At 37.4% G+C, this 27,671-nt stretch overlaps 3 protein-coding genes across 4 annotated transcripts; 2 read left to right on the top strand and 1 right to left on the bottom strand.

Moving 5' to 3' along the window:
* The first annotated feature begins 45 nt into the window (after positions 1-45).
* LOC306845137 (retinoid-inducible serine carboxypeptidase-like) lies at positions 46-4,814 on the top strand. The gene is made up of 13 exons (XM_079377739.1): positions 46-246; positions 1,006-1,145; positions 1,329-1,418; positions 1,612-1,767; positions 1,851-1,925; positions 2,089-2,161; positions 2,444-2,481; positions 3,014-3,142; positions 3,256-3,343; positions 3,426-3,539; positions 3,616-3,753; positions 4,196-4,359; positions 4,557-4,814. Exons 1-13 carry the CDS (start codon positions 186-188, stop codon positions 4,617-4,619), a joined length of 1,329 nt encoding a protein of 442 aa, XP_079233865.1. The 5' UTR covers positions 46-185; the 3' UTR covers positions 4,620-4,814.
* On the bottom strand, positions 4,697-16,959 carry LOC306845123 (cytosolic endo-beta-N-acetylglucosaminidase). Of its 2 annotated transcripts, none has more exons than XM_079377719.1 (14): positions 16,748-16,959; positions 15,015-15,091; positions 14,733-14,934; positions 14,483-14,631; positions 9,984-10,138; positions 9,748-9,896; positions 9,468-9,639; positions 8,782-8,885; positions 8,536-8,647; positions 7,784-7,968; positions 7,570-7,712; positions 7,364-7,463; positions 6,427-6,544; positions 4,697-5,726 (listed from the first exon to the last, which is right to left on the bottom strand). In XM_079377719.1, the coding sequence occupies exons 1-14, from the start codon at positions 16,846-16,848 to the stop codon at positions 5,316-5,318; spliced, it is 2,178 nt and encodes a 725-aa protein (XP_079233845.1). In that variant the 5' UTR covers positions 16,849-16,959; the 3' UTR covers positions 4,697-5,315. The 2 variants fall into 2 exon arrangements, with proteins under 2 accessions (XP_079233845.1, XP_079233844.1); XM_079377718.1 differs by having other exon boundaries at positions 15,015-15,127; positions 16,748-16,957.
* Positions 16,960-19,839: 2,880 nt separating this feature from the next.
* On the top strand, positions 19,840-26,893 carry LOC306850746 (monocarboxylate transporter 4-like). The gene is made up of 5 exons (XM_079386587.1): positions 19,840-19,946; positions 21,441-21,677; positions 22,103-22,246; positions 22,330-23,118; positions 24,244-26,893. The coding sequence occupies exons 2-5, from the start codon at positions 21,455-21,457 to the stop codon at positions 24,546-24,548; spliced, it is 1,461 nt and encodes a 486-aa protein (XP_079242713.1). The 5' UTR covers positions 19,840-19,946; positions 21,441-21,454; the 3' UTR covers positions 24,549-26,893.
* Positions 26,894-27,671: the final 778 nt, after the last annotated feature.

Below are 27,671 nucleotides of genomic sequence, written 5' to 3' on the forward strand. Positions count from 1 at the left end.
TGCTCTCTATTGGTGTGGAAGAGAATAAGTGCAGTTTCCTTCCCTGTCCGTCAGCTGACTGAAGTCATATGATACTGATCCTTACATCACAGTGTCCAGAGGTGTGGGCTTGAGTGCTTATAGCCGGTGGTGGGTCCGAACACAGCCCATGTGGCAGAGAGAGAGAGAGCTTGAGCTCGATAATAATGGCGTGCTCGTTGATCGGGATGCTTTCTGTGCTGCTGTTTGCTGTGAGCTTTTATAAAGGTATGGAATATATATATCTGTGTGCTGCTGAATGTTACCTTTTGGAAAATTATGTGCATCTTTTCAGGCTCAGTCATACTTTTTGTAGGTATTAAGGAGTGTGATTGCAACATGAGAAGATACACTGAAATGATTTGTAACTTTAGCTACAAAGTGAAAGCGATAATGTCCTTTTTTTCATTTGCATCCTATTAAAATAATAAAGAAACCGAATGATTTTCCTCAATTTAGGTTCTGTTGGGGGTTTTCTAACATGCACAAGAACGCGACGATTCATATCGGTTCTTTTGAATGAATCAGAGACATAGGCCGTTTGATTTTATTGTTATAATGGCTGGTTATTATATTATTCACAATGTCAAATGGAATTAAATAATTCCTATGTTTGAACAAATTGTATAACATTGACATTAAAACGTATGTGGAAACATATAAAAGCAAAAACTTGCGAACTAGGCTGTATGTGCTATACAACTAACACGTGTGTATGTGTTTGTGTATTATATTCTCGTTTGTACAACATTTCTCTAAAAACTGAATATATATGCTGCACCGCAAGTAAGTCCGAACAAACTTTTACTGTTACCGATATTTTGTTCAAATATATCCAAGGGGAGAAATTGCTATACGAATTGCATTCCTTTTCCCCCGAAATATTTTTTCCCATCGATAAGGAACCAGAATCGTTTAAAAGAATCAGATTCAGAACAAGAATCGTTTTGTGCAATCTTCAGACTTTTGTTGTTGTTTTTATCACAGGTAGTTGTGTTCCAGTTCAAGCCAAAGAGTCATGGGGATATGTGGATGTCCGTGATGGAGCTCATATGTTCTGGTGGCTCTATTACGCCAATAGCTCCAGTGCCAGTTATAAAGATCTACCTCTGGTCATGTGGCTGCAGGTTTGTCACTCATCTGCCCAGTGTGACCTGTCATATATCTTCTCCAGATCATATCTCTTTGGTAGCTTCCTTCAGTCCACATTCACATAGCTGTTATACCGTTTCTGTTTTTCCACCTTGATTCCCCCCCCCCTCTCTTTTCTGAAGTACATCTAAGGTCACTCATGCTCCTGTTTATTTTAGGGAGGTCCTGGTGGATCTAGCTGTGGTTTTGGCAATTTTGAGGAAATTGGACCTCTTGACAGAGACCTTAAGCCGAGAGAAACCTCTTGGGTATGTAAAGGAAAATTTTCTTGACTTCCATATCTGTAATACTGATTGAGGAGTTTATTTTGGGAAATACAGAATATTTTATTGCCTCTTTTGATTGTTTCTTTATAAATAACTTTTTAATATACTCATTGTACACAAAAAAAAAGGAATTTGTGAATAATTTATTATTCACCTAAAATATTTGTCTATGCAGTTGCGTGCTGCCAGTGTGCTATTTGTGGATAACCCAGTGGGCACCGGATACAGTTACACAGACACTGAAGATGCCCTCACCAAGGACGTTGCAATGGTGACATCAGACATGATGGTCCTCCTCAAGAGCTTTTTCTCTCTAAAGACAGAGTTTCAAGTAAGCAAACCAAAAATACCTAAAAGACTGAACTTAATATATTTTCAACATTTGTCATAGTATCTCACTTTTCTCACCAACAGAGTATTCCCTTCTATATATTTTCTGAATCTTATGGAGGCAAAATGGCAGCAGCTATTTCCCTCGAGCTCACAAAGGTACTGAAATAATTGTTCTCACTTTAGGCTTCACGAGAGGTCATTTTAATCTGGCATCAGTTTAAAATACTAGTTTTTACTAGTTTCTATTTGCTGTTAATTTACAGACCACACCTCAAACTAATTTTAATCTGCACTGAATGTTTATTTCCTCTCTCTTTAGGCTGTTCAAGCTGGTTCAATCAAATGCAACTTTGCTGGGGTGGCTTTGGGAGATTCCTGGATCTCTCCTATAGGTCTGTAAAAAGCCTGTCAAATTTAGTCTGGTTGTTTACAGCTGTGTCTTTTTTTATTAAGTTATCATATCTTGGTTAACTAATTATTATGCACATTCTTCATATACAGTCCTGACTCACATGACAGCATAAACCACGTGTAACGCATTACAATGCAGCACTTGAGGAGAGACCCCCCCACATGATTGTAAAGCGCTTTGGGTGTACAGCAATACACAAAGCGCTATATAAATGCATCATTCATTCACTCAACACATCTGATTGCTTTTTCTCTTTATGCAGATTCAGTCATGACATGGGGTCCTTATCTTTACAGCACTGTGAGTAATTCATCATAACACAACACCTCCATCTCTTCAGAGAGATTAAGCATGATTGCATTAGCCTGATCAAAACAACGCACTACCATTCAAAAGTGTTTGGTTTATTTGGTCCAAAGCACACTAAAATATTTTTACAACTGTTTTCTATCTTAATATATTTTAAGATCTAATTCATTCCTGTGATGCAAAGCTGTATTTTCAGCTGCCATTGCTCCAGTCTTCAGTGTCACGTGATCCTTCGGAAATTATTCTGATATATTGATTTGCTGCTTAAGAAACATTTCTTATTATCAATGTTGAAAACAGTTGTGCTGCTTTGATAAATAAAAGAAAAAGCTTTTATTTGAAAAAGGAATCTTTTGTAACATTAAAAATTTCTTCACTCTTTTAATCAATTAAATGCACCATTACAAGTATTAATTTCAAATGCACAAACTTTTGAATGATAGTGTATAATGAATTCAGTGCATGAGATTGAATGAGATTTGGGTTTAATGCTGCTGATGTGTGTCTGCGCTGTGGTTTCTAGTCTCTGTTGGATGACAATGGACTGGACGAGGTGACTAAAGCAGCAAAGGCAGTGCAGGAGGCAGTGAGACAGGGCCAGTACCAAAAAGCCACAGACTTGTGGTCCATCACAGAGAATGTAGTCGAACGGGTGAGTCGAGCACCAATAGCTTAAGATTCAATTCAAGTAGAGGCCTTAATGCATTGTTTAATTAAAGAAATTAGATATGTATGCTTCATTCAGTTCAACTTATTTTGTTACAGAACACAAATGGTGTGAACTTCTATAACATCCTCACACAAAACTCAGATGAGGTGAAGACCATTTCAGATCAAACCAATGGATTTCTCTGTGAGAAACTCAACATGCACAAATTCAGACTTTGTTACATAAATGGAAATGTTTTGGTCATCATTTTGTTTTGTTTTTACAGTCTCACTGAAGCGTCGCCACATTCGCCCTTTGCACCGTCAGTCCCTTTCAGAGTTGATGAATGGGCCAATCAGACAGAAGCTTGGTGTCATACCAAAGAATGTCACATGGGGAGGTCATTATTCTTTTATGATTTACAGAGGTAATTGTGTGACATTATGATTCTTACAAGTGTTCTCCTGTTTCTTCAGGACAAGCTGGGGCAGTGTTTGAAAGCATGGCAGGAGATTTCATGAAGCCTGTGGTGGACATTGTAGATCAGCTTTTGGCTGCAGGGGTCAATGTCACCATCTACAATGGCCAGCTGGATCTCATTGTGGACACAATGGGTGAGGATGTGAACCATTAGGAAACATTTCAGAATGGCAACTCTTGACCAACACATTTTAGACTCTACTGCTTGGGCCATGTACACTTCATAGTTGTGTGCGTCACCATTTATTATGTGTAGTGCCAAAACTAATCCATCCCAAGACAGTCTGTCTACTTGCTGTACGCTGATTTATGTAGTCATGAAACCAGAGACCATCCTGTCCATTAAATCTGATCTCAAGTGGTCATACGCAATGCCTTTTGATGCCCGGTGTAATTGGTAATGTGCCACAGCTGACCGCTTGTGATCAAATCACCCGGGTCGGATGTTAATAGATGGTGTCAATAAGCTTTTTATAATCCATTTTACCAAGCATATTTAGGAAGACCATTATTATTGGGTGTTGTCAGGATACTGTTTCTGCACTGCAGTGATAATTGATGTTTATTTGTGAGCAGGTCAGGAGTTGTGGGTGAAACAGCTGAAATGGGATGGACTCCAATACTTCAACAAAATGAAATGGACGGCACTGGAGGACCCACAAACACAGAGCCAGACTGGAGCTTTCTATAAGACCTACAAGAACTTTGCCTTCTACTGGATCCTCAAAGCTGGACATATGGTACACAGTATTCTTCTTTTGCACTAATTTTAATGTTTGTAAAACATTGTTCAATATTGTTATATTCAGGTAGTTTTAGCATGGCTTACCTTCAGAAGATAAGGTGGTTTAGCTTCATTTTTCTGAAGGGAAAATGCATTTCTCAGTATTTATTTCATGAGTGTATGTGACTATCTCTATCCATTACATCATCACAGATCCCATCTGACCAGGGGCCAATGGCTCTGCGGATGTTGAAGATGGTGACTCAGCAGGAGTGATGGATCTTATTCAGATACAAACTGGAATGGCTTGCTAACCACCTTTAGACAATCAACACACAAATTTCACCAAAATCTTTTGTTGAGATCATGACATTTAATCAGTTTTTTTTTTTAAATGCCCGTGTCTTGTAAAAATGTGTAAATTTGAATGCCTGCAAACAATAAAGTCATAATTTTTTTATACAGTTTGAATTGTTACCTGAAATCTACATTTAATAAGAGAGAACTAACTTTAAAATTGTTTAAAATGACCATTTATTTGCAACACAAATAATGTATCTGCAAGTCAAGAAGGAAAACTAGGATCAACTCCTTTCTTGTTTTCATGTAAAATGCATAAACAAGGGATTTTCATTTAGACTTGCGGTAAAATAAAATAGTACAATTTTAGAGAAGGTACATGATTATTTTCATGAGGTGTGCATACTATTTATGAATGAAAGTTAAATTATGAACTTATAAAGCTGTAGAATATATGTGCAATCACTAAAAGAAACAGGCCACTCTGGTCCTCGCTCTATTTTTTAAAAATCAATTTGCTGTTTCTTCAATTAAGTTTTCAGTCACTCACAAAATACGGAATACCTATTTAGCACCAACTCATCACATTTATACTGCATATCAAATAGAAGAGAGATTTGTTCATACTATGAAAACAGCGTGTGGGTTATAGAGTATTTAGGCAATAGCCTTTCACAATGAGGGGCTCTCTGAGGAAATGGCGCTGTAGCTGAGTGTCTGTCGGCCCCACTGGGCCTCAGGCACTCTGAATCCCTCTCTGCTCACAGGCTCCACCACCAGCTCTATGAGACCCGGAGCAGCAGGCACCTCCAGGTCCACCACACGGTACAGGCTAGAGTAAGATCTGCCAATCAGAGTCAATGGACCAGGGGGAATGCGAGGGTCAGGACCACGGAGATGCCTCCAGTGAATCCGGAAATGGCGGACCTGCTGGGTGGGATATTGCCAGTGTAAGGTAGCATTCAAAAGTACCTTGAGTGTGTGTCCATCTCCCTTCAAAGCACCTGTGTGCCACACCACATCAGTCACGCAGATGCCTTCAACTGACTGCAGGGGTGCTTGAAGACGCTCTGCATCCAACAGCTGTGCAAAAAAAAAAAGAAACAGAAGCAGACCATTTAGCTACTACCAAATTTATATGTACACTACTGTCAATTAGGCGGTCAGAATAAAAATAATTAATCATTTATTTTCAGCAAGGCTGCATAACTCAAAGGTGACAGTAAAAACAATTTAATTATAAATTGTAATATCACATTATTGCTCTTTTACTGTATTTTTGATCAAATAAATACAGCCTAGGTGAGCATAAGAGACTTCAGACACAAAAACATCTTACAGACCCCAACATAATGGTAGTGTACTATATGTTCAGTAATGAAGTCAATTTGTAGGGTAACCTGGAAGGCAATTATGCAACTTACTGTATATTGTTAAAGAAATTTCTAAATTCACATTTGATATATTAAGTTTGTTAATTATGCTGTAAAACAAAATAGGGTACCAATACATGAACTTTTCTATCAGTTAAAGGCCTGTTTTTATTTAATTTACTGATATCAGTTGATACTTTTAATAATTATTAAATATTATTATTTATATTATTCTTAAATTGTGCTGCTCAAATATTTTTACATTTTAATTACCTTTGCTGTCATATAACGCTTGCTTACTGTAAAGTCAATTTATAAAAATACTAATTTAATAGTATTTTTAGAAGTAGTCTTTATTAAATCAATTTTTAATACGTTCATACAAAAGACATTTGTAATGTGTATCTCACCATAATCTCTCCAATCCTGCAGTTAAAGGAAACATCGCCTTTTTCATCGCCTTCATCTCGGGAAACACGAATACACACTTCTCGCAATGAGCAGCCAATCATTTTCAACAGGAAACATCTATGCATAGAACCACATCGAGTTTGATTACAGAAGGTATTACATATGTCTGGTATTCCTAAAAACATTTAGACTTGAAAGCAGGGGTCAGCAACCTATAGCATGCAGGCGTTTGAATAATCATTGGCATGTAAACAATGGCGAAGAGTCAAACATGTATTCCGACATAAATATCGAGGTAACTGTTCCTCACTGTCACACAGCCTGTTTTAATAAGTTAACAGCTATATATACTATTTAAACTGTGAGATGCGCTAGTCAGGAGGGGCACACAGCTGCAACAAACCATCTGCGCAACAACTGTGCATACATGCTCAATGTAGATCTAGGCAGCGGCACTGTTCTTTGGCATAAGTTAAGTCTGTTTCACTTCAGTCATGCTGCATAACTGCGTAGATGTATTTGTTGCACTTAGCGTTCAGGAAAAAAGTTACCACTATCAATACTGGAGATTTTCAGCTCAGTATATGTAGTCCTGCACATTCCACAAACAAATCACATATATGTACTATGGGGTTCAGAATGGCCACTGGAAATCTGTTATTCAGAGATCAGAGGGGGAAATAGGATTTCGAGAAATGTTTAAAAAAAAAAAAAAAAAAAAAAAAAAAAAAAAGTTTACTTCAGAAATTTTCTGCACTATTTGTATGGCAGCCAAACTAATTGGGGTTTGTTAATACGCACTGCCAGGTTAACATGGACTGCCAGGTTTCATAACATATAATTGGTGGGTATATCCTGGCACAGTGATTAACTAGGAAAATAAAAAATGGCACTTCCAGACAAAAAGGTTGCCGACCCCTTTTTGTAGACTCTTACCTGGTAGTCCAGCCATCCAAAGTCCAACGGCCACAATTCTGTGCAAACTGCCCAACCAACTGATTATCCTCTGCTAATGCTTCTGGAAAGACACTGCTAGCTAAACACACAGCAGATTAAGCAGATTAGATACACATTTTTAAATGTGACAGCTTCAGACTGAGACTCTAAGATATCCAATGAACAAAGCCCGAAAGACCACTTACATGCTATTTCCTCCATCCCATCGAACGTGCACAGAGGACCATCTATCGTTTTGAGCTCCAAAGATAGGTTCACCCCCACTGGTGGCTTGTAGACAAAAGAAACAAACGTCTTGGGGGCCAAGGGAATATGGAGAGAAAATATCCTACAAAGGGGCAGAAAGAAGGTGTTTGGTTGAAGTTTTTTGTACTCCAGTGAAAACAAAACCTCCAGTACCTTGCACAGACTTTAGAAAGTCCAGATGGAATCATGCCCTCCACCATCAGAGAGCTGCCTCCAATCCAAGCATCCTCTGAGCATCCACGGGTTCTCAGCCAGCCACCATTGTTCAAGTCCTCAAAAAGGTACAGAGGCTGGATCTCCTGAGCATGTAGATTAAACCAGCTTCTCTTCATCTCCACCTACATCATACAAAAAATACTAAGAAACTACCAGGGATGCATCAGTATTTGAAAATGGCCGATAAGTAAATTCAGTACTAGTTTGTCTAAATAAATTAAAAATAAAACACTAAATACTAAAATTGATTGTCTTAAATGCTACAAGTGAATTTAGGCATTATAAATTGCAATATGAGAAAGGATATTCATTTAGAGATTTTCTAAAAATTTAATTTAACATTACAAGTTTTAACAGTAAACTGTAATCTAAATGTAAATATAGGCATGAACAATTAAATAACCAACGTAGAATGATACAGATATATGAGCTGGAACTGGAACTGGAACTATAGCTGTAGCACTCAACAAATATTCAACAAATCAAAATAAGCCATAACTGAGACTGCTTGCTTCTGAGGGTCAAGGCCTAAAAATAATGTAAAAATACTTCACATCTTATGAAACCATGAAAACATTTTATTTGTTTGGGCTCTTACATTTTGTAGCTACTTAAGATGAATGGTTCAAACTGAACAAGATAGAGGAGTCACACAGGTATTAAAGTGCAACTTATTGTGTGCAGCTTACCAGTCCCCTCCAGTACATGCTCTTCCCAAAGCCCTGACAGAATGAGGAGATGAATGGAAGACTGGACAAGGGCCGGTGGATATAAACGAAATCAGACAGCAAATTCCAAAACCTGAAATGAGTGGTTAGAATATACATTGGTGACTAGGACGTTTGCTTGTGTGTGTGCGCACTTAAAAACACTTTCCATCACAAAACAGTGAGCAAACTATGAGCAGTCCAAGTGGAGTGCTCTAAAGAGCTTACTTGTCCTGGTTTTGGCGGAAATCTGCCTTTTCGTGGCATTCATACACCCACCCAGGAGCAAATATGGCTGTTGAAAATTCATACTTCCGAATCAGCTCCAGAGCCTAATAAAAAAACCAAAAAGGATTGTACTCAAGTGTCAGAGATATTGTAGATATGAAATATTGTTCAATTTTTTATTCAGAAAGGATGCATTAAATGAATCAAAAGCGACAGTAAATGACATTTATAATGTAACAAAGATTTCTGTTTCAAATAAATGCTTTTGAACTTTCTATTCATCAAATAAACCTGAAAAAGTGCATCACAATTTCCACAAAAATACTCTTTGGTTGCAGTTGCAGCACAACTGTTTTCAACATTGATAACAATAAGAAATGTTTCTTGAGCAGCAAATCAGCATATTAGAATGATTTCTGGAGGATCATGAGACACTGAAGACTGCAGTAATGATGCTGAAAATTCAACTTTGCCATCACATTAAATTACATTTTGAAATATATTCAAAGAGAAACCAGTTTTTTAAACTGTAATAATACTTTACAATATTACTGTTTTATTGTAGTTTTGATCAGATAAATCCCGCCTTGATGAATATAAGATACTTCTTTAGAAAACAATTTAAACACCTTACAAACAGCAGAATTCGTATATTGACATTATTCTCTAGCTAAAACTTCACTAACCTTATTAGTCTCAAATTTCCCTCCGACCACCTTCCCTCTCGCAAACACATCAACACCAACATAGATGTCAGCAAAGCGGCCCTGAGCAGCAGAGTAGGACTTCATCCACTCCAGACTCTGCTCTGTCCAGTTGTAGTTGGTGAATATTCCATCACAGGCATCAAAAAACATTCTGATAGCATGACAAAAGGAAGCCTATGGCATAAGTTGCACAATATCCACCGCATACATCTCACAGACCTTATCTGCCCCTCTATAATCCCTCAAGACCATCACTTGCCTGTTGTCGTCATTGAGTTCGTTCTGCCAGTTGAGCGAGCCGTTTTTCAGCACGCTGTCATACCAGATCACCACACTGCCTGGAACGCGCTCATGTATCTGGTCTGTGAGGTAGCGCAAAAAAAGTCCAGTGTTCTTCACCGCAGTCTCCTGAGGATTGAGTGAAATTTGGGTTAATGTTCCCCACATTATGTCCACATACGCCTCTATATAATCAGATATGCCTTGATTACTCACACTCAGCACATTTTCTATGTTAATGAGCCAGCCGTCAAAGCCGTAGCAGTGGGAAATCTGAACCAACTTATCAGCAGCTGCACGGTAACTCTCCTCATCTGCAAGGAAGGCCTCACATGTCTTCGCTCCATCTGTCCACTCTGTGATGAATGTGCCTTAGAGGGGATTAGGACTATTTTAATACATCAATTCTGGTTTCACTTGTGGATAGAGGTGCTGTGGTTAATTACTGGGATAGTTAACCAAAAATGAAAGAGTCATTTATTCATTCTCATGTCATTGCAAACATTTAGATTTTCTTCTGCGGAGCACAAAAGCAGAAATTTTGTAGTATGACCAAGCTGCTCTTTTCCATGCATTACACTGAGAACACTAGCGGTCAACCTTCAACAAAAATGTATATTCAAAGTGTCTATATGGCTTGTGTGCTATATTATGACTCTTTCAAAAGGAATCACTATACACATATATACATATATGTTTATTTTCATAAAGCACCTTTCCCAAGCTCAAGGTCATATGGCTTCAGAACACTTTTAATATAGCACACAATTGATATGGATTATGTTTATGATGCTGTTTCATCCTGATAGGAGCTTGGACGCCACCTGCTGTCTATTGTATGGAAAAGAGCAGTTTTGACACTCGAACATGGTTTGAACAATATCAGGTTGAGGAAATGTTGAAAAAAAAATAATCATTTTTGGGTGAGTTGCCCTTGTGAAAAAAAATCTGCATAATTATATTGAATGCACACTGGTAGCGCAATCCTGAAAATATATTTTTTAGTGCTGTCAAACTATTAATTGCAATTAATAGCATCCAAAATTAAAGTTTTTGATTACATAATATATGTGTGTGAACTGTATATATAAATACACATGCATGCATGTAGATATATAAGAAAAATATGTTATGTTTATATATTAACCCTTGTGCACCCTTTATGGACATTTCAGTTTTGTTTATTTTTTGATAATTTTGCCTGTGTTAATGCTAACTGCATAAATTTTGGCTCAGGTGTGTATTTTTATTGGAATTTTAATATTTCACCCTCATTTCCTTTAATAAATCTATTTTACACTAGGTACAAAAAAGTGAAACACTCAGCACCTTTTGGACAAAAATGACCCCATTGAAACCCATTAAAACTGCTATTTTTAAATCGCAGTGCCGTTTAACTGTAAAATTATGCAATGTTTGTTAATAGGCTTTCATTCTGTTGGCAAGGCTTCAAAATATAATTTTTTACAATTTTTTACCAGATGGTGCCATTTTTTCAGGTTTGGTCTATAAAGGGTCTATACGTAGATGGCTCGTATGTTATGACTTCATGACCACTTTGATCGCTTGGCTGACTGAGGCAAGACTCAGAGCTGAACAAACAACCATCACATTGAACATTTGTGACCCTGGAGCACAAAACCAGTCTTAAGTCACTGGGGTATATTTGTAGCAATAGCCAACAATACATTGTATGGGCCAAAATTATCCATTTTTCTTTTATGCCAAAAATCATTAGGATATTAAGTAAAGATCATGTTCCATGAAGATATTTTGTACATTTCCTACCATAAATAATCAAAACTTCATTTTTGATTAGTAATATGCATTGCTATACAGTATTGTAATACTGGCTTTATTCCTGTTTTCTGCTTCTGCATATTATAGAGCCAATTACATAAATAATGCAGCTATAATTGTGTGGGTGTGCTGGTATAGACGTCAGAGTGTGGTTTGCATGTGTGTCATAAAAACAATTGTGTGTGTGCTTAAAATCTCTACTGTAAATCACAAATCCAACCACTGTGTGCACCAGCGGGGTTTTGCTGGCATCTAATGGGTAAATTTGGTACTGCGCCCAAACAAAATCTTACTGAAAGCTCATTTTTGGAGATATCAACCTCAAATTTGGAACACAACTTGTTTAGATTTATGGCTTTGATTTTCTAGCAGGTTTAGAGTTCAACATGTTTCATATATAAAATACTCATAAAATAAAATATAAAATATTGTTCATAAATAATTTTCATAAACTTAAACCTGTATAATAATTTTTTATTTAACTTTTTGAACTTTTTTCACTTCAACAATAATCTGGCATGGGTCTTCTTTAAAATGAGATCAAACTTAAGTCTGTGCTCCCAAGCTTCCAATTTTTTATGACCTTTTTTTTACATGTGCATTTTTGTCCACTATGGACCTAAGTGTAACTTTTTTTTATTGATGCACAAGGGTTAAATATATTTATATAATATAAATGATATGAATATAAATTTAAACATGTAAATATTTTAAATATATATACTGTATGTATGTGTGTATTTATATATACACATAATAAATATACACAGTACACATAGGCCTACATATATTATGTAAACAAACATTTCTTTTGGGATGCGATTAATCGTTTGACAGCATTAATATTGTTAAAAACTACTTGCAGATAATATTAATAACATAATAGGTCACTTAAGAGTACACTTTCAAGAATATGTTTCTTAACAAAAGTCCCCTTTTAAGAAAAATGCTCTTTGTAACAATGTCAGTAAGCTTTTCTTTAAAGTAGATTTTAAACTTTTGTCATTCTTTAAAGAAGTACACTTACTTTGATGTGTTAATTAACTAAAGTACATGGTAATGTTATTCAATATTACATTTCAAATTAATATGTTTGAAATGTACTAGGGCTGCAACAACTAATCGATAAAATCGATTATTATCGATTATGAAAATCATCGACAACGATTCTCATTATCGATTAATCGGGTCTGCCCACAGTGCACGTCCAACTTCAGCTGGTTAGACAAATTACGGCACTGAATAATGCATTTATATGGACAAAATGCATCTAAAAATAGTGGAGGAAACAGAATGAGATTCTGCCGGAGAAGCACGTGATCCAAGCTGCCCAAAACATGATAATTCTTTATTTTAAGCTTTAAGTTAATGCATAAGAGTAATGGCTTGCCCTGTCAGGCGCTTTGACAGATGCGTGTGCGTCCTCAGCGCAAAAACGTTCAGTTTACGGTCATATCCTTATCTATAAATGCCACAAATTCACGCGAGCATTTCCATTTTTGCATAAAGGTCCGTCCTGACAGTCTGTGTTAAGTTTAAAATACCGAATGAGCGCCGGCGCGGCGGGCGCGCGCACGCGCGTCAGACGGACAGAACACAGTAGAGAGGGAGACAATTAATAGGCTTTTCAGCGCAAACATATCCACTGTGCTGAATTATCTGTTGTTGAAAGTTAATTTAAGGTTTAAAATAAATTAAAATATTTTATGAGAGTAGGCACTTTAAAGGGATAACAGCGTGTAATTGTCTGTCTGAATATAAACATGAGACGCTCCATAACGGCCTTTTACAGGATAAAGAAATGACGAGGTGACTGTGATCAAAGTAGTTCCTGCAGAACATTACTCTTACCTGTTGGTTAACACTGAGTTTGTGTTTTTATTCGTCTTTATTATTATCTTTATTATTTTAATTTTTAATAGAGGTTTAAACTATATTCAATTTTTACAATGCTTAACAAATTTATGTAAGTTTTTTAACAATGTGTTTATGTAAGGTTTGTGCCACTGCTGCTCTAAAGTAACAGTATTGGTGATAACCAAAATCATTTTTCGGCTTTCTGTACTGGTTAGTACTCCAATATGTGTAAGCTCTTTAGTAACAGTAGTAGGCTATTTTTAATGCTATAATATCATTATTGCTGTTATCTATGAAAGAAAACCAGAGCACTTATTTTTTTTTGTATTTTTTATTTGAGTATTTTTTTTTCGCGATAACCAATTGCAGTCAAAAAGTACATAAACAATACCAGCAAGAATGCAAGCTGTTATGAGGACATTTTTTATTATTATGTCCAATAAATGACAATAACATTTTTAAATTTAAACAAATTTGACAAATTTCTAAAATATGTTTTCTCTTTATTATGATAAGTGGTCTAATAAATTAAGCACTGTATGTTTTCATAGCATTCAGTTGCCACGTTTGTTTGAAGGACATTGGGCAGAATGTGGAATAGTGTTTTTTTTGGTCAATATTTTTTAATCCGATTAATCGAAAGAATAATCGGCCAACTAATCGATTATCAAAATAATCGTTAGTTGCAGCCCTAAAATGTACTAAATATACATTTCATCGTTGCAAATGTGTAACAACAAATATATTTAAAACCAATATATAGACATTTCAATAGAATTAAGAAATTACATGAAAGATACTTAAGTCCTACTTAAGCATATAGTATACATTTAAACTATAATAGTGTTTCATTTAATGGCAATTAATATGCATTTTAGTGTCAGGAACCATTACATTCAGTTTGCACTTAGGTGTATTCTTTTATAATAGGTATAGAGTATTAATACTTATAATAACTATAGAGTATTAATCTTTTTAAAAGTATGCTATAGCATACTTCTTTTTTACAAAGATGTTCTTTTTACAGCAAGTCCTTAAAATCCCACCAAGAGACTGACCTATAGAGAGCACTCCATGCTTATGTGCTGCGTTCGTCCAAACCACAGGAGGAATTGTTACCATATGATGACTGAAGTAGTTGAAGATGTCAATATACTCCCAGTGATAGAAGGCATATGGCGTCTCCACCTCTGCACCTTGAATGAACCTCAGAAGAAATGACAGGACCATGAAGATACTGAAGGCTGGCCAAACAACTAATGAAACCGACATAAAACGCTTGAAAATCAGTTAAACTCTGAGTTGTACCTGTCCTCAATGTAGCCACCCATCATGTCATGGGACACCAATGTCCGTCTAGGGCAGCTGTGCAGTGGCGGATACCTGCTAGCCAAAGGCACACTGGCCACATTAAAGGGACTTGCTTCATTCCTTTTCCACGACAACAATTCATCAAGAGACTTCAGACTGCAGCTGATGGGCTCAGTTGTGTCAGGGTCATAGTGGATTGCTGTTAAGATCACAAAAAAGACTTTTAAAAGAGTCAGTAATCTTTTAAAAAGATTCAAATGCAGCTTATATGATCAGTACCTGGCAACGTAGATGGCTCGTAAGTTATGACTTCATGACCACTTTGATCGCTTGGCTGACTGAGGCAAGACTCAGAGCTGAACAAACAACCATCACATTGAACATTTGTGACCCTGGACCACAAAACCAGTCTTAAGTCACTGGGGTATATTTGTAGCAATAGCCAACAATACATTGTATGGGCCAAAATTATCCATTTTTCTTTTATGCCAAAAATCATTAGGATATTAAGTAAAGATCATGTTCCATGAAGATATTTTGTACATTTCCTACCATAAATAAATCAAAACTTTTGATTAGTAATATGCCTTTCTGAGGACTTCATTTGGACAACTCTAAAGGTGATATTCTCAATACTTTGGTATTTTTGCACCTCAGATTCCAGATTTTCAAATAGTTGTATCTCGGCCAAATATTGTCCTATCCTAACAAAGGGAAGTCGTGGCCTAATGGTTAGAGAGTTGGACTCGTAATCCAAAGAGTCTCGGGGGGAGTGAATGTCCAGCGCTCTCTCCACCCTCAATACCATGACTCAGGTGCCCTTGAGCAAGGCACCGGACCCCCAACTGCTCCCCGGGCGCCGCAGCATAAATGGCTGCCCACTGCTCCGGGTGTGTATTCACGGTGTGTGTGTGTGTTCACTGCTGTGTGTGTGTTCACTGCGGTGTGTGTGCGTTCACCGTGTGTGTGTTCACTGCGGTGTGGGTTCACTGCGGTGTGTGTGCACGTTGTGTGTGTGTTCACTGCGGTGTGTGTGTTCACCGCAGTGTGTGTGCACGTTGTGTGTGTGTTCACTGCGGTGTGTGTTCACCGCAGTGTGTGTGCACGTTGTGTGTGTGTTCACCGTGTGTGTGTTCACTGCGGTGTGTGTGTGCACGTTGTGTGTGTGTGTTCACTGCGGTGTGTGTGCACGTTGTGTGTGTGTTCACTGCTGTGTGTGTGTGTTCACTGCGGTGTGTGTGTTCACTGCTGTGTGTGCACGTTGTGTGTGTGTGTTCACTGCTGTGTGTGCGTTCACCGCTGTGTGTATGCGTTCACCGCTGTGTGTATGCGTTCACCGCTGTGTGTATGCGTTCACCGCTGTGTGTATGCGTTCACCGCTGTGTGTGCGTTCACCGCTGTGTGTATGCGTTCACCGCTGTGTGTGTGCGTTCACCGCTGTGTGTGTGCGTTCACCGCTGTGTGTGTGCGTTCACCGCTGTGTGTGTGCGTTCACCGCTGTGTGTATGCGTTCACCGCTGTGTGTGTGCGTTCACCGCTGTGTGTGTGCGTTCACCGCTGTGTGTGTGCGTTCACCGCTGTGTGTGCGTTCACCGCTGTGTGTGTGCGTTCACCGCTGTGTGTATGCGTTCACCGCTGTGTGTATGCGTTCACCGCTGTGTGTATGCGTTCACCGCTGTGTGTATGCGTTCACCGCCGTGTGTGCGTTCACCGCTGTGTGTGTGCGTTCACCGCTGTGTGTGTGCGTTCACCGCTGTGTGTGTGCACGTTGGATGGGTTAAATGCAGAGCACAAATTCCGAGTATGGGTCACCACACTTGGCCGTATGTCACTTCACTTCAAACCATACATCAATGCAAAGCTCATTTATTCAGCTTTCAGATGTTTTCACAAAAAATTACCCTTATTACTGTTTTTTGTGGTGCAGGGTCACATATAACTAAGTTATAAGGGCAATAAAAGCGTTACATAGCAAGCAGATACGATTATGAAAATGTATCAGTCAAAGTTACCTGTTCTCCTCAGTTTTAGGAATCTTACTGCTTGTAGTTTCTTCCCTTTTTCGTTTGCGGGATGTCATGTTATCTTTCTCTTTTATAGAAACACTTTCCATTTACAAAAGGTCAACGGATAACCAGTTTCCAGATAAAGCAGAAACTTCTGGCAGCAGTGAGACCCCCGAGTTTTTTTAGAAGCAGAGAAAGAGCGACCAGCTTCCGGCTGTGCGCTGATTGGCTGAAAGAGTGTCTGTACGTCCTCCTGCGTGAAGGTGTTGCTCTAAAGCTTCACTAGAGGGCAGTAGAGTAGACCTTTAAAATGACTGGCAACAGAGGCGACAGGTAATTGCTTTACCCATTATGGAATATTATGAAATTAAACAGCCTGTTTTAAAATGTATATCAAAACATTTGATTCATGTTTATGTTAGCACTCATGAAAAGTTGTGATGTGAAAAAAAAGATGTGAAACATCAAGCCTTCTTACATGCACTGACCTAGACAAGATACACAAAGCATGCTGCAAGATAAATATAACTGTGACTCATGGAAAAAATATTAGAAATAAATAATCAATTACCTACGTTATTAAGTGACCATGATTTTGAATTCTGGGGTAGGCCCTGGTGAACAGTCAATATATGGCTTCACTGTTTAAATCTAGATTAAAGACACATCTCTTTAGCCAAGCATTCACATAATGCATCTTATAATCTTGTACTGCAGTTATATCTGATCAAATGTACATTTATTATTATTCTTTAGCTTGGGTTGAACAAATCATTTTTGCTTAGATGGAACAGCAGCTATGCTAATTATGTCTCTATTTGTTTCTCTGTTTCTGCCACAGGATTAACATCCCGTGGTAACTAGGAATGACAGAAGCTTCAGTCTGGATCCAACCCTTAAATGATCTGAGATGACCGAACACCTGAGAAAAGATAATGCCAACCCCTCAGAGGACTTCGGAGGATGCCAATGCTCAGACAACACACAGAATTACCACATTTTGCCATAAGTTAAATATATTAAGGTTCTGCAATATATAAATATATTGTGGAAACTTAAATTCCTGTAGAGCTGCTTTGCAACGATTTGTATCGTAAAAAGCGCTATATAAATAAACTTGAATTGTATGCCTGCAGGATTATTTAGTGGTAGTTTTATTTTACATTTATTCATTTAGCTGACGCTTTTATCCAAAGCGACTTACAATTGCTATATATGTCAGAGGTTGCACGCCTCTGGAGCAACTAGGGGGTTAAGTGTCTTGCTCAGGGACACATTGGTGTCTAACAGTGGATTCGAACCCGGGTCTCTCACACCAAAGGCATGTGTCTTATCCACTGCGCCATCACCACCGCTTTTATGTTTCAATCTAGAAAAAGTATTCAAATAACCAGATAGAGAGGAGAGGAGCTAAAATATATCAGTTCATAAATAATTCACACTTTTTGTCCTTGTTGTCTCATTCAGAATGTGTCTAAACACTCATATTTGTTGCTGGCACAATGATTCTCATCTGTTTTTCTTCTTTCAGTAGTCATGAGGGCCTGCAGTCTGAAAGCAGAAGGGATACTGTGGGTGCCATGAAACTCTCATTAACAGTTACTGAGATGCAGACTTTAATGTAGTAAAAATTCATTTTCACCCACAGCTTCATGAGCACATGATAACATTTGCGTATATTGTCTTTCAATTATTCTGGTATACATAAATCAAAACTAGTATCACCACTAGTCTAATGTTTTGGCAACACATCGAATGCATACACTTACGTTAAATATACATCTGTTTACTTGAGGCAACTTACATAGACATTCTACATAGCATTTAAAGAGAGAAACTAACATGTAGCTCATGTTGCTAGAATCATTGTAAACAAACTCGATGACTTAATATAGAAGCATAACAATGCAAAGGGAAAAAGGAAAAGAACGACAGGAAATGATTGGGGTGACTCGACACATTCAAGTCGAGTTCCTGTAAATGAGCTACATGTTGTTAGTTTCTCTCTTTAAATGCTTGTAGAATGTCTATGTAAGTTGCATCAAGGATGTATATTTAACGTAAGTGTATGCATTCAATGTATAGCCAAAACATTAGACTTTAAATTTAATTTTTTTTCTGATGGAATATGCAAAATACGCATTGAACAACGTTGCATGGTTTGCTCAAGCCACTGTGGAAGTGTTGGGCTTAATATATTCATGACCCACATTAGATCTGTGTGTTACCACAGCACTGATCAATCCTCTGATGCCCTGCAGGTTATTACAGAGGCCAGTCCGGTTCCCGCCGGAAAGTTCAAAACAAACTTCAGTGTTCTGCAGTGAAAAGCTATATGGAGCAGACTAGACCATAAATGCTCTTTTCTGGCATTAAAATGAAAGAACAAGAAAATTTAATGTGTGTGGAAATGTCCTATCGAGCCAGGCCTGATTTTTTCAAACAAGCATTGATACCTATACATGAATTTGACTCTGCATGTGACTTGTTCAATTATTTGAGATGGATATGCATGTTAAAGGGTTACTCCACCCCAAAATGAAAATTTTGTCAGTAATCACTTACCCCCATGTCGTTCCAAACCCATAAGGCTTCGTTTGTCTTCGGAACACAACTTAAGTTATTTTGGATGAAAACCGGGAGGCTTGTGATTGTCCCATTGACTGCCAAGTAACTCTCATTGTCAAGGCACAGAAAAGTATGAAAAGCATCGACAGGATACTCCATCTGCCATCAGTGGTTCAATCTGAACTTTATGAAGCGACAAGAATACTTTTTGTACGCAAAGAAAACAAAAACAACGACTCGTCTTAAATTGTGTTCCGAAGACAAACAAAGCATTTATGGGTTTGGAACGACTTGGGGGAAAATGAAAATTTTCATTTTGGGGTGGAGTAACCCTTTAAGCTTCTCCAGAAACTCAGTATGCACTTTTTCAGAGATATTTGGCATATTTGAAATAACATTTCAGTTTGAAATTTCCAGTTTCCACTCACAAGGCTATTTCCTATTCTGCGACTTTAATTTCTCACAATTTACTGAACCTCAGAGAGAGAGAGAGAGAAGCAGACTTTAGGACCCAGTCCACAGAGTCGGCCAGTCGGCTTTCTCTTTTTAGCTGCGTCTGTAATGTCATAGGTGCTGCTAGAAGCGTCTTCCGGTGAACAGAACTGAAATCTGAAGGTGGCAGAGCATCATATTTTTAGTAAGTACCATTTACAGTTAGTTTTATATCCCGGAAGCTTATTGTGGCAATTAGAAGATTTGGGTAAACATGTCGTAATGCCAAAATGACGTTAATTAGCCTCTCCAGAAGAAGATAAATATTTGCACAGATCTTAGGACCGAGTTTAAATGTCAATTAGATGTAATGAAGTTGAGTTGATGTACTAGCTATATTTAAATCTGCACGTTATTGTTGATTAGTAATAACTGACATTAGTTGCACATAGAGCCTCTAATCACCAAAATGCTCTTAGATGTAGACACCGTGCAAGATGAATGATGCAGTCGCTATTTATGAACTTGAATAAATAACCTTGCATCACATTGATAAATGTGGACTGCGCATGATCCGTCCCGCATCCATACAGCCTACAAACGTAACAGGTGATCACTCGCAAATACGGAAGAATTACGGAACGTGTAGCATAACATAAAATAACAGTGATACTAGATTAATCCAATTAAAGATTAAATCATTAGAAGCTTGTTTTTACAGAAAGGAACCGCGTAAAGGTGCGGATATTACGCGTCTGACAGGACGTCAAAACAGTTGTAGGCGATACAAAAGGACATTTAGGTGCAATTTACAATTTCATCACAAAATGTAGTATGGTAAACACAGCTTCAATTTCATTACCAAATGTTATACTATTAGCTACTATTTAATAGTAAATCTATGAAAATATGGCATTAAAATAAATAAAATTATTAATTCAGTAATTAAATTTTTAAAATTAACTGTAAATATATAAAATATAGGTTACAAAGACTCAAACATGTATCACTTAACAAGGGAATATAAACTAGAAAACATTCAAATTTCACATATACATTTTTATATATTATATAGTTATTAAATTAAAATATATTTTAGACAATCATAAAATGTGATCAAATTCATAATAACATTCTCACTAAATTCTCGGTCTGTTGTAGGTTGAGTCTCAGAAGACAATAAAGCCTGTTTTGGGATCATTAATATTTTTGCATATAGTGACATTATTTTCATTACAGTGTGGCGTGCAGTTTGGGCGTTTTATTAACTGCTAGGTGAGACCCATACAATTAAAACATTTTATTATAACTGCCATTGTCCAAATCGAATGCCTTGACTAAATGTGATTCCTTAAGGTCCTGAAGGCATCATAATAGACTTGCATACATATTCTCCTGAACTGTGGAATTCTCTCCCAGATGACATTAGGGATGCTAATTCTTTAGCTGATTTTAAAACCTCTCTCAAAACATTCTTTTTCAGGAATGCTTTTATTTGATTAGTTTTTTGTTGTATTGATTTTTGTGATTTATCTTTTGTTGCATTTATAGTTTATTGTTTTTATTGTTGTGGTTTCCTTTATGTAAGCTTTTATGTCCAGCGCTTTGAGAAAGCAACTTTTAAAGGCGCTATATAAAATAAATGTATTATTATTAACTTATATTCCCCTGAGAACATGAGTGTCTCCTCTCTCCACAGAGCAGTAGAGCATTATGGGTGGAGTGGCACTGGATGACGGCAGTAGTGGAGTGAAGGCCCCTGATGGTGGCTGGGGTTGGGCCGTGCTCTTTGGTTGCTTCGTCATCACAGGTTTCTCCTACGCTTTTCCCAAGGCTGTCAGTGTTTTCTTCAAGGAGCTGATTAGAGAGTTTGAGGTGGGCTACAGTGACACAGCCTGGATCTCCTCCATCCTATTGGCTATGCTTTATGGCACTGGTATGTTCACCACTGCCTTTAACTGAAAATTGATTGTTTACTATGGTACTTTTGCATTATTGACACACTATTTTCCTATTTAATACTGTAAAGCTGCTTTGACACAATCTGTATTGTTAAAAAGCGCTATATAAATAAAGGTGACTTGAATTGAGTTGACCAGCAAACAAAGGAGTAGTTCATCCAAAAATGAACATTCCGTCATCGTCATTCCAAATTTGTAGTTCTTTCTTTCTTCATGTGAACAGAATGTCTGAACTGTTTTTGTCCATGTAACACATTGTCGATGGAGTCTAAAACAGCACTGGTGTAAACGATGACAGAATTTTCATTTTTGAGTAACAATCCCTTTAATGTCTTCCAATTAGTTTAAACTGGATTCAAATAGTTAAGATAGAGTTTATGCATATAATTCCTCTTCGCAGGGCCTTTATGCAGCATTTTAGTGAATCGATTTGGATGCCGTCCAGTGATGTTGGTGGGCGGCGTCTTTGCATCATTGGGAATGGTCTTGGCATCATTTGCCACAAGCATCATCCACATTTACTTGTGTACAGGAGTCATTACAGGTACCTCAGCCATCATTTACTCTTTTACTGAAGTATTGATGTCTATCCAGGGACATTTAAACATCTCTATCTTCTGATTCCAGGTCTTGGAATGGCACTGAACTTCCAGCCGTCGCTCATTATGTTGAATCGATATTTCAGTGAAAAGCGGCCACTGGCTAACGGCCTGGCTGCAGCTGGGAGTCCAGTGGCTCTGTGCTGTCTGTCCCCTTTGGGGCAAGTCCTTCAGTATGAATATGGCTGGAGAGGGGGCTTCCTCATCTTGGGAGGCATACTTCTGAACTGCTGTGCCTGTGGGGCTTTAATGAGGCCTTTGGTCCCACCAAAGAATTCAGAGATCCCTGGGATTGAAAACACATCAGATGATGGTAACAAGAAAGCAAAGCCCAAGCCCAAGATGCTGGACTTCAGTGTTTTCAGAGACCCAGGCTTTGTCATTTATACAGTCGCTGCCTCCATTATGGTCCTCGGTTTATTTGTGCCTCCTGTGTTTGTGGTGAGCTATGCCAAAGAGTTGGGAAACGAAGACACGAAATCCGCCCTCTTGCTTACCATTCTGGGTTTCATTGACATTTTCGCACGGCCCACGTGTGGCATCATCGCTGGACTCCAGTGGGTTCGCCCTCGATGCGTCTACCTCTTCAGTTTCGCTCTCATATTCAATGGCACCACAGATCTGGTGGGCTCCCTGTCTAAAGACTACACCTCTCTGGTGGTGTTCTGCATCTTCTTTGGCATCTCTTATGGCATGGTGGGAGCCTTGCAGTTCGAGGTTCTCATGACTATTGTGGGTAGAGAGAAGTTCTCGAGCGCCATTGGTTTAGTTCTCCTGCTTGAAGCCATTGCTGTCCTGGTTGGGCCTCCATCTGCTGGTGAGTGTTTACATTTTATTTGAAACTAAAATGATTTATACTGTAGGGTAGCTTCCTCTTAAACTAAAGTAGGCTGTGAGAAATATAGAATCGTATATGTTACTCCCTATGTGAATTTAGATTTTGAATGATTTAACTGCCCCAAAACATGAAAGAACATTACATGGTTGTGGGGAAATACTAGTAGGACAAGCACAATAATGCATAACACACAATGCATGTTTCTGCTCCAAAAGTCACATAGATTGACAAACATTATTGTAACTGAATTAGTGCTGCCAAACGATTAATCATGATTAATCGCATCCAAAATAAATGTTTTTGTTTATATATGTGTGTGTGCTGTGTAAATGTGCTATGTATATATAAATACACATAGATGCATGTATATATATATTTATTTATATTTACATGTATATTCATAATTTGTATTATATAAATATAAATATTTTATAATTATAAAAATGTTCTTAAATATATACATGCATGTGTATGTATTTATACAGAAATTTATACAGAGTTCCCACACACACTCACATATATATATATATATATATAGTGTAAACAAAAACGTTTATTTAGGATGCAATTAATCAATATTATCAATCAATAAATATGCACTACAATTCAATAGTCAACAGAATCATCATTAATATGTTGTATTTTGAAAGAAATCAATATCAATACTTCAACTGATTAAGTGTCAGTAAAGACATTTGTAATGTTACAAAAATATTTCAAATAAATGCTGTTTTTTTCAACTTTCTATTCATCAAAGAATACCGAAGGAAAAAAAAAAATCAGTTTCCACAAAAATATTAAGCAGCTCAGCTTTTTTCAACATTGATAATTATAATTATAATGTTTCTTGAGCAGAAAATCGGCTTAGAATGATTTCTGAAGAATCATGTGACAGTGAAGACTGGAGAAAAGGCTACTGTGCAATAAATCAGAACGTTCAGACAACCCACCAACTAGTCAAATGTATTATGAATGTTGAAGCAATTATGTATGTATTAAGAGTAGATATTTTACACATCACTAATTTATAAACCTTGCTACACTTACTGTAATCTATTGAGAATCTTTGAACGTTGTTGAAATCCTTGTTCTCACTTTGTCAAGGGCGCCTTTTGGACTCCACTAAGAACTACACGTATGTTTTCCTGCTGGCTGGGATTGAGGTTGTGATATCGGCTTTAGTGCTGGCCATATGCAACTTACTTTTCATAAAGAAGAAGCCCGAGGCACCAGAGACTGCCATAGAAAATGGAGAGACAGTGGAGGCAAAGAATCACTCCAGTACACCACCTATAGAGGAGCCTCACAAGGCCAATGGAAACTCAGAAAAGAGAGCCGAGAATGTTATGAAGGATCCAAAGGAAGTGACAACATTTCTTAAAGATAAAGATGAGCAGAATCACCTGTAGACCAGAAACCGACCTCTGACGGACATTTCTGCTTAAGAAGAGGTTGAAAGACACAAATAAGAGGAGATTGAGGAGAACTGCAATGTTGATGCGTGTCACTGTGTAGTCCAATTTGATGTCCTAATGTGTGCGCTACTTACTGACAGATGAATATTTAATCAATAATAGAGACCTACACTGCATTCATGCTGTTCAAAATCACATTTGCACTGCCACACAGAGAGATTTAGACAGGCCACTCTTAATACATCTAACTCAAAACCACAGACATTTCTTTGACTTGAACCAACGTTACCAAGGTTAAAGGTGCTGTAAGTGATTTTTGTCATGGAATTGTACGCAGAAAATGATCCTCCTCACTGAAATCACTGCCCTGAGACATCACACCAATCAGTGTTGTGGTTAACGCATTACAAGTAATGTAATGAGTTATGTAATCAGATTACTTTTTCAAGTAACTAGTAAAGTAATGCATTACTTTTAAATTTACAAGAAAATATCGGAGTTACTTTTTCAAATAAATAACGCAAGTAACTTTGTTTTCCTGTTTATTCACTGACATCTCTCCTGTTCCCGAGTTGAGAGAAATTAAGAGTGAGGTGCAGTCTGAGGCTTATTCATTTTTCTTTTGGTGTGAAAGGGCCTTTACAGTTGCCAAAAATATGTCTTTTGGTTTTTTGTTATTAAAAAAAAAATAAGAAAGCCCAGCTCAGGTGACAAAAAGTAACATAGACGTAACATAATGAAGTAATTTCTATAAAAATAACTCAATATAGTTGCTTTTTAATGGAGTAACACAATATTGTAATGCATTACTTTTAAAAGTTAACTTTTCTCAACACTGGTCCTAGCATCTATAAACAGTAAAAGGAAAATTGGCTCTAGACACTTTTTAAGCCAATTACAATGCATTTTAAGCAATTTGCACCTTTCAATTAAATTGTATGTTTACAGCAGCCGTATATGTTACAGTGAACTTATAGAGCGGTTTTCTTGAGTTTGAAGGGTTGTTCGATTTTGACATCACCAAATGCCTTAAAAGGAAAATAGATCGATTTTTATCGCTGGAGGAAACTGAAAGCTTTAAAGATACAGATGCTGAATTTGTTTTTTAAATATATAGCTTGTTCACATTGATTATGCCAAAATGGCAGAGTTGTAGAAAGGGGAGGCATGTCTGAAGTCTTAAAGGTTTATCGTTGTTACAGCATCTTTAACTAAGGGTAAAATAAACATCACACAAGTAAAGCAGACAGCTATCACAGGAACTGAAAGTGTGAGCACAATAAAGTCTGATCATATTCATAGATATCAGCAGAGACATCAGATATCTGTAGTCTTTCCACTTCTCACACAAAATGCACCTTCTGTTCAAACGCTTCTGTAATAGTATGTGTCCCTCATACACTATGTGAAACGCTTTGTTTTGTGTTGTGAGCAGTGTGGTCCAATGGCTGTAGTAGACTTCTGATAATGCCATGATCAGTACCGTTATATTGTTCAGTATCATTCCTGATAGACAGCTACTGTAATCCTGCTGGATTGACACCTGCCACCATGTTCTTTGGTATGTCTCAATGCTAATGGGCAATGTTAAAAGCTTAGCTTTTTTAATGTTAGTGGAACATAGCTGTGTTAGTCAGTATTAGTTGTACTGTGAATTTCTTTTTTGACACTGTCGTACGTTTGTCATCCAAGACTTCTAACTTTTTACCGTTATGCTAAGAGTGTCATAGAAAAGTAGAGAGCAGGTATCTCTGCGTTTATGACTTCATATGAAGAGTACTTCAGCAATATTTGCATTTACCTATTTTTGTCCTACTCTGAATGTTTAACAAACCTAGTTTGATCACAACAAATAATATATATTCTTTATTTACAGAAATGCACCAATTGCAATACCAAATTAGAGGCCAAATGATAAGTGCTTCAACTCAATTGATGTGGTGAAACTGCTGGTGGTTTTTTTAGGAAACAATGACGACAAAAGCATGCTGTGTGTCCCTTCATTTCTATGTGATAGAAATTAGGTTTGACAGCACTGCCTGGTGGCATTGGTTTTCATTTTATACCGGCATCTGGAGGAGACAGCTCTACTACTGGTTAAGCTACTCGCCACGTCAAAGATTTTTACATTAATACATCTGTTACAAGTGCAGCTATGAGAAATGTAGACTCCGTAACCCAGAATCAGTCTCACTGCCCTTCCATTGTGCCTGTCTGAGTTGATCTGGGAAACATTTGCAATATTTATTTTCAGTTTTCAGACTGCCTGTGTAATTTGATAATGACCTTATCTCCGTCTGCTGAAAACAAAACATCTGCTTAATAAATGTTGAACACAGCACAGTTGTCTTATTTTACAAGTTAAGTTACTAAAAGGTGTTCAAATAGCGTCATCTATCATTTATTAAGTGAACTGCAGTTGCACTCATTCCCTCTAAAAAATGGTCTCGTCACACACCGTTTATCGTTCCTAACTCATGAAGTCTGAACTTAAATGCTTCAAAACGTTTAGATGAGCTCTGTGCACTGATCAATATTTATGTGAATTAAAGCCTGAAATAAATGTTCATCATAAGCTACTGTGCATCTTCAATAAAAAGTAACCCAGTCACACTTTTACAAAACGGTCTCTTTATGACCAAAGTTAAAGTGGAACGTACTTTTAATCTGTAAAGTTTCATTAAAATATATTTGTGTTTCAAGAACATACGTTAGCTTAATTTTTGACTGGAATGAAAATAAGTGTAGTATTCCAAATAAACTTTGCTTAAAAGCATGGAATACTGGTTTCTGTTCATTGAATACTTTTAGCATTTTAGTGGATTTAATGTAATGTTTGTATTTAGGGATTTACTGTAAAATGAGGTAACCCAAACAGACTAATATTTTTAGCCCATATGCATACCTGTTGTGGCCTAGCTGGGTCCCATTACTAACCCATGTAGGCAGACTCCCATAGGCCCCAAATGGGAGCTCTCTGACTCTACCATAAAAAGCAATGTAATAACCACGATCAAGGTCCAGAAACATAGGAAGGACATCGGTTAAATAGTCCATATGACATCAGTGGTTCAACCGTAATTTTATGAAGCTACGGGAATACTTTTTGTACGCAAA

The sequence above is a fragment of the Barbus barbus genome, assembly GCF_936440315.1.
Source record: "Barbus barbus genome assembly, chromosome: 3".
NCBI classification, from domain to species: domain Eukaryota; kingdom Metazoa; phylum Chordata; class Actinopteri; order Cypriniformes; family Cyprinidae; genus Barbus; species Barbus barbus.

What these genes read in the sequence shown, in the direction of transcription:
- LOC306845137 (XM_079377739.1), top strand. Translation starts at nt 186, where the DNA reads ATGGCGTGCTCGTTGATCGGGATGCTTTCTGTGCTGCTGTTTGCTGTG. An exon ending in TGCTGTGAGCTTTTATAAAG is followed by an intron (nt 247 to 1,005) that starts GTATGGAATATA and finishes TTTTTATCACAG; the next exon opens with GTAGTTGTGTTCCAGTTCAA. An exon ending in GTCCTTATCTTTACAGCACT is followed by an intron (nt 2,482 to 3,013) that starts GTGAGTAATTCA and finishes TGTGGTTTCTAG; the next exon opens with TCTCTGTTGGATGACAATGG.
- LOC306845123 (XM_079377718.1), bottom strand. Translation starts at nt 16,848, where the DNA reads ATGGAAAGTGTTTCTATAAAAGAGAAAGATAACATGACATCCCGCAAA. An exon ending in GCATGTACTGGAGGGGACTG is followed by an intron (nt 7,969 to 8,535) that starts GTAAGCTGCACA and finishes TGTATGATGTAG; the next exon opens with GTGGAGATGAAGAGAAGCTG. An exon ending in TTGGATGGCTGGACTACCAG is followed by an intron (nt 6,545 to 7,363) that starts GTAAGAGTCTAC and finishes TTCTATGCATAG; the next exon opens with ATGTTTCCTGTTGAAAATGA.
- LOC306850746 (XM_079386587.1), top strand. Translation starts at nt 21,455, where the DNA reads ATGGGTGGAGTGGCACTGGATGACGGCAGTAGTGGAGTGAAGGCCCCT. An exon ending in GGCTATGCTTTATGGCACTG is followed by an intron (nt 21,678 to 22,102) that starts GTATGTTCACCA and finishes TCCTCTTCGCAG; the next exon opens with GGCCTTTATGCAGCATTTTA. An exon ending in GTGTACAGGAGTCATTACAG is followed by an intron (nt 22,247 to 22,329) that starts GTACCTCAGCCA and finishes TTCTGATTCCAG; the next exon opens with GTCTTGGAATGGCACTGAAC.